We start from the raw sequence: 2,325 nt of genomic DNA on the forward strand, positions 1-2,325 counted from the left end.
CCGCGCCGGAGCCGCCGGAGCCACCGGAGCCACTAGAGCCGCGCGCGGAGCCTCTGAAGTTGGCGAGTCCGCGGTCGGCGGTCCGGGCTCAGCTGGAGGGCGGAGTCCGGCCGGCTGACCCGCCCTAGGTCCCGCCCCCCAGCCCGGGCCCGCCCCCCCAGCCCGGACCCGCCCCCGCGCGCCGGAACCGGGCGCAGGGGCCCGAAGTCCGCGGCAGGGTCCCAAGCGCAGAGCGCTGGGGGTGTGTGGCCTCAGGGTGGCCAGACTGGGACGCCGAGGAGGAGTAGAGAGACAGTGAGAGGGGAAAACCCGAGCTCCCGGGACGCGAGGGGCCGGCGCAGCAGCCGAAATGCAAGAGCCCAGCGGGGGATAGACCCGAGCAGAGCGCCTCGCCAGCGGGTTCACCCGTCTTTAAGCCTCGCGTGGCCAGAGCTGTGGTCCCGTGTTGCGACCTGAGCCCAGGACGGCTGTTCCTGGCCCCAAACCCTCCGCAGGATTCGTGTGCCTCTTGGTGGGTCGGACTCCTTCTTGGACGGCGCCCACGGCGGGTGGTGGCAGATGTCACTAACTCCCTGTGAAAACCGGGACTTGACCTCAGTGGCCTCTGTACACAGGAAGCTGTAGGTTTGCCGGCGCTGGGGCCATGGCCCAGGTCGGGGCTCCTCACTCCTGTCTCTCCTTTCCTGTCCCCACTGCCAGGTGTAGAACTTGCCATAGAGCAGGGTGACTGCAATAGGGACGTCCTGGGCATCGCAGGGTTGAGTACCATCTCTGGCCCCTGTACCCTAATGTCAGTAGCATGCCTCACCCAACTTCGCTAATCAGAACTCTGCCCAGCGGCGCTGAGCGTGGCCTCTGCCTTTTCATAGGGTCTGCCTCAACAGGCATGCACTGGGGCCCAGCATGCCCCGCTCCCATGAGGAGCCACTAGGGCCTCCCAGGGGCTCACATCTTGAGAGAAACACAGACTAGGACACACAGCCCCAGCGCCAACTGGGAACCCTGTCTCCCTCTGGCTTGGGCGCCCAGTGCCAGAGGGGCTCAGAGCTGCAAATGTGTCTGGATCTGTCTGGAAGGGTGGCAAGGGTTCACCAGCAAGAGGCAGGGTGTGTCCTGGGACAAACTCCTCAGAGCAGCCTTTCTGTAACCCGAGTTGGCTGGCGTCCTTGGACTCGGGGCACTGATCCTGGCTCGAGGCTCTGATGGCCTCAAATGGTGGAGAAACTGGAAAATGAGTTCAGCATTTCTTCTCCAGCCAAGATACATTTTAGGAGGAATTTCAAGTGAGCTTCGGGTAGAGGGAGCAGCTTCCTGTGCCTCTGGATTTGTGTGGGGCACCCTTTTCATCCTTTTGGAGAGTGTGCCTCACTAATTGGGTTGTGACTGTATCGGGGGGCAGGAAGGCTAAAACCAAGAAATAGCCGGGATAAACACAAAAGACTTGAGAGCAGGGACTCAGATTCACATACACTGGTGTTCACTGCTGCACAGGGTGGAAATAAACCAAGTGGCCACCAGCAGATGATGGATAAACAAGACGTGGTCCATGCCTACAAAGAATGCTACTCAGCCATAAAGAGAAGAGAAGCCCTGCTCTGTGCTACGACGTGGACGAACCCTGACAACATTGCGGTGGATGGAGTAAGCCAGACACAAGAGGGCAATTAGTGAGTGCATGACCCCACCTAAGGAAATATCCAGAATGGGCAGATCACAAAGACACATATTCATCAGTGGTGGCCAGGAGCTCAGGGAACTGGAAGTGACTGCAGAGAGCCACTGAATTTCTGTTCAGGGGATGGAACACTTGGAAATGGACTGTGATGATAGTCACCCAACATGAGCGTAGTTAATAACAATGAATTGTACACTTAAATGTGATTTAAATGGCAGGTTGTTTTGTTCACCACAATACAATTTTTTTTAATTGTAATTTGGGTGAAGATTTACAGAGCAAATTCACTTTCCATACAGCAGTTCACATATACTTTGTCTCATGTCATGGACCATAGTTTACCACAATGCAACAGCTCCCCTTCTACTTCCACCCCATAGTTACCTCTTCCCAGTGTCCATCCCTCCATACACTCCTGCCCCCTCAGCTGTCTCCCTGTGCATAAGCACCCCTTCTTTCTCCCATGATTGTTCTCTCCAAGGAGTGTATCTGCTTGAGGTAAATGTTCAACTCATATGCCTGTATTTTGTTTGGCTAGAAACCACAGGTGTGGGTTCAATTCCAGACCTGAAGGGCACCTAGGGGCCATAGTCTCAGTGGTTCCACCAGGCTCTATCAGACCAGCAAACCTGCTCCCCACCTTTTTTTTT

The 2,325-nt window shown here is 56.5% G+C and overlaps 1 protein-coding gene across 1 annotated transcript in view; it reads left to right on the forward strand.

Moving 5' to 3' along the window:
- The first annotated feature begins 1,524 nt into the window (after positions 1 to 1,524).
- B3GNTL1 (UDP-GlcNAc:betaGal beta-1,3-N-acetylglucosaminyltransferase like 1) overlaps positions 1,525 to 2,325 on the forward strand; it is a 285,413-nt gene continuing 284,612 nt past the window's right edge. Inside the window, exon 1 of the mRNA XM_007959785.1 lies at positions 1,525 to 1,641. Within this exon, the coding sequence (XP_007957976.1) occupies positions 1,525 to 1,641 (117 nt within the window). The remainder of the gene's footprint in view (positions 1,642 to 2,325) is intronic.

This window comes from Orycteropus afer, unplaced genomic scaffold (assembly GCF_000298275.1).
Source record: "Orycteropus afer afer isolate SDZICR_OR568_19922 unplaced genomic scaffold, OryAfe1.0 scaffold00018, whole genome shotgun sequence".
NCBI classification, from domain to species: Eukaryota; Metazoa; Chordata; class Mammalia; order Tubulidentata; family Orycteropodidae; genus Orycteropus; species Orycteropus afer.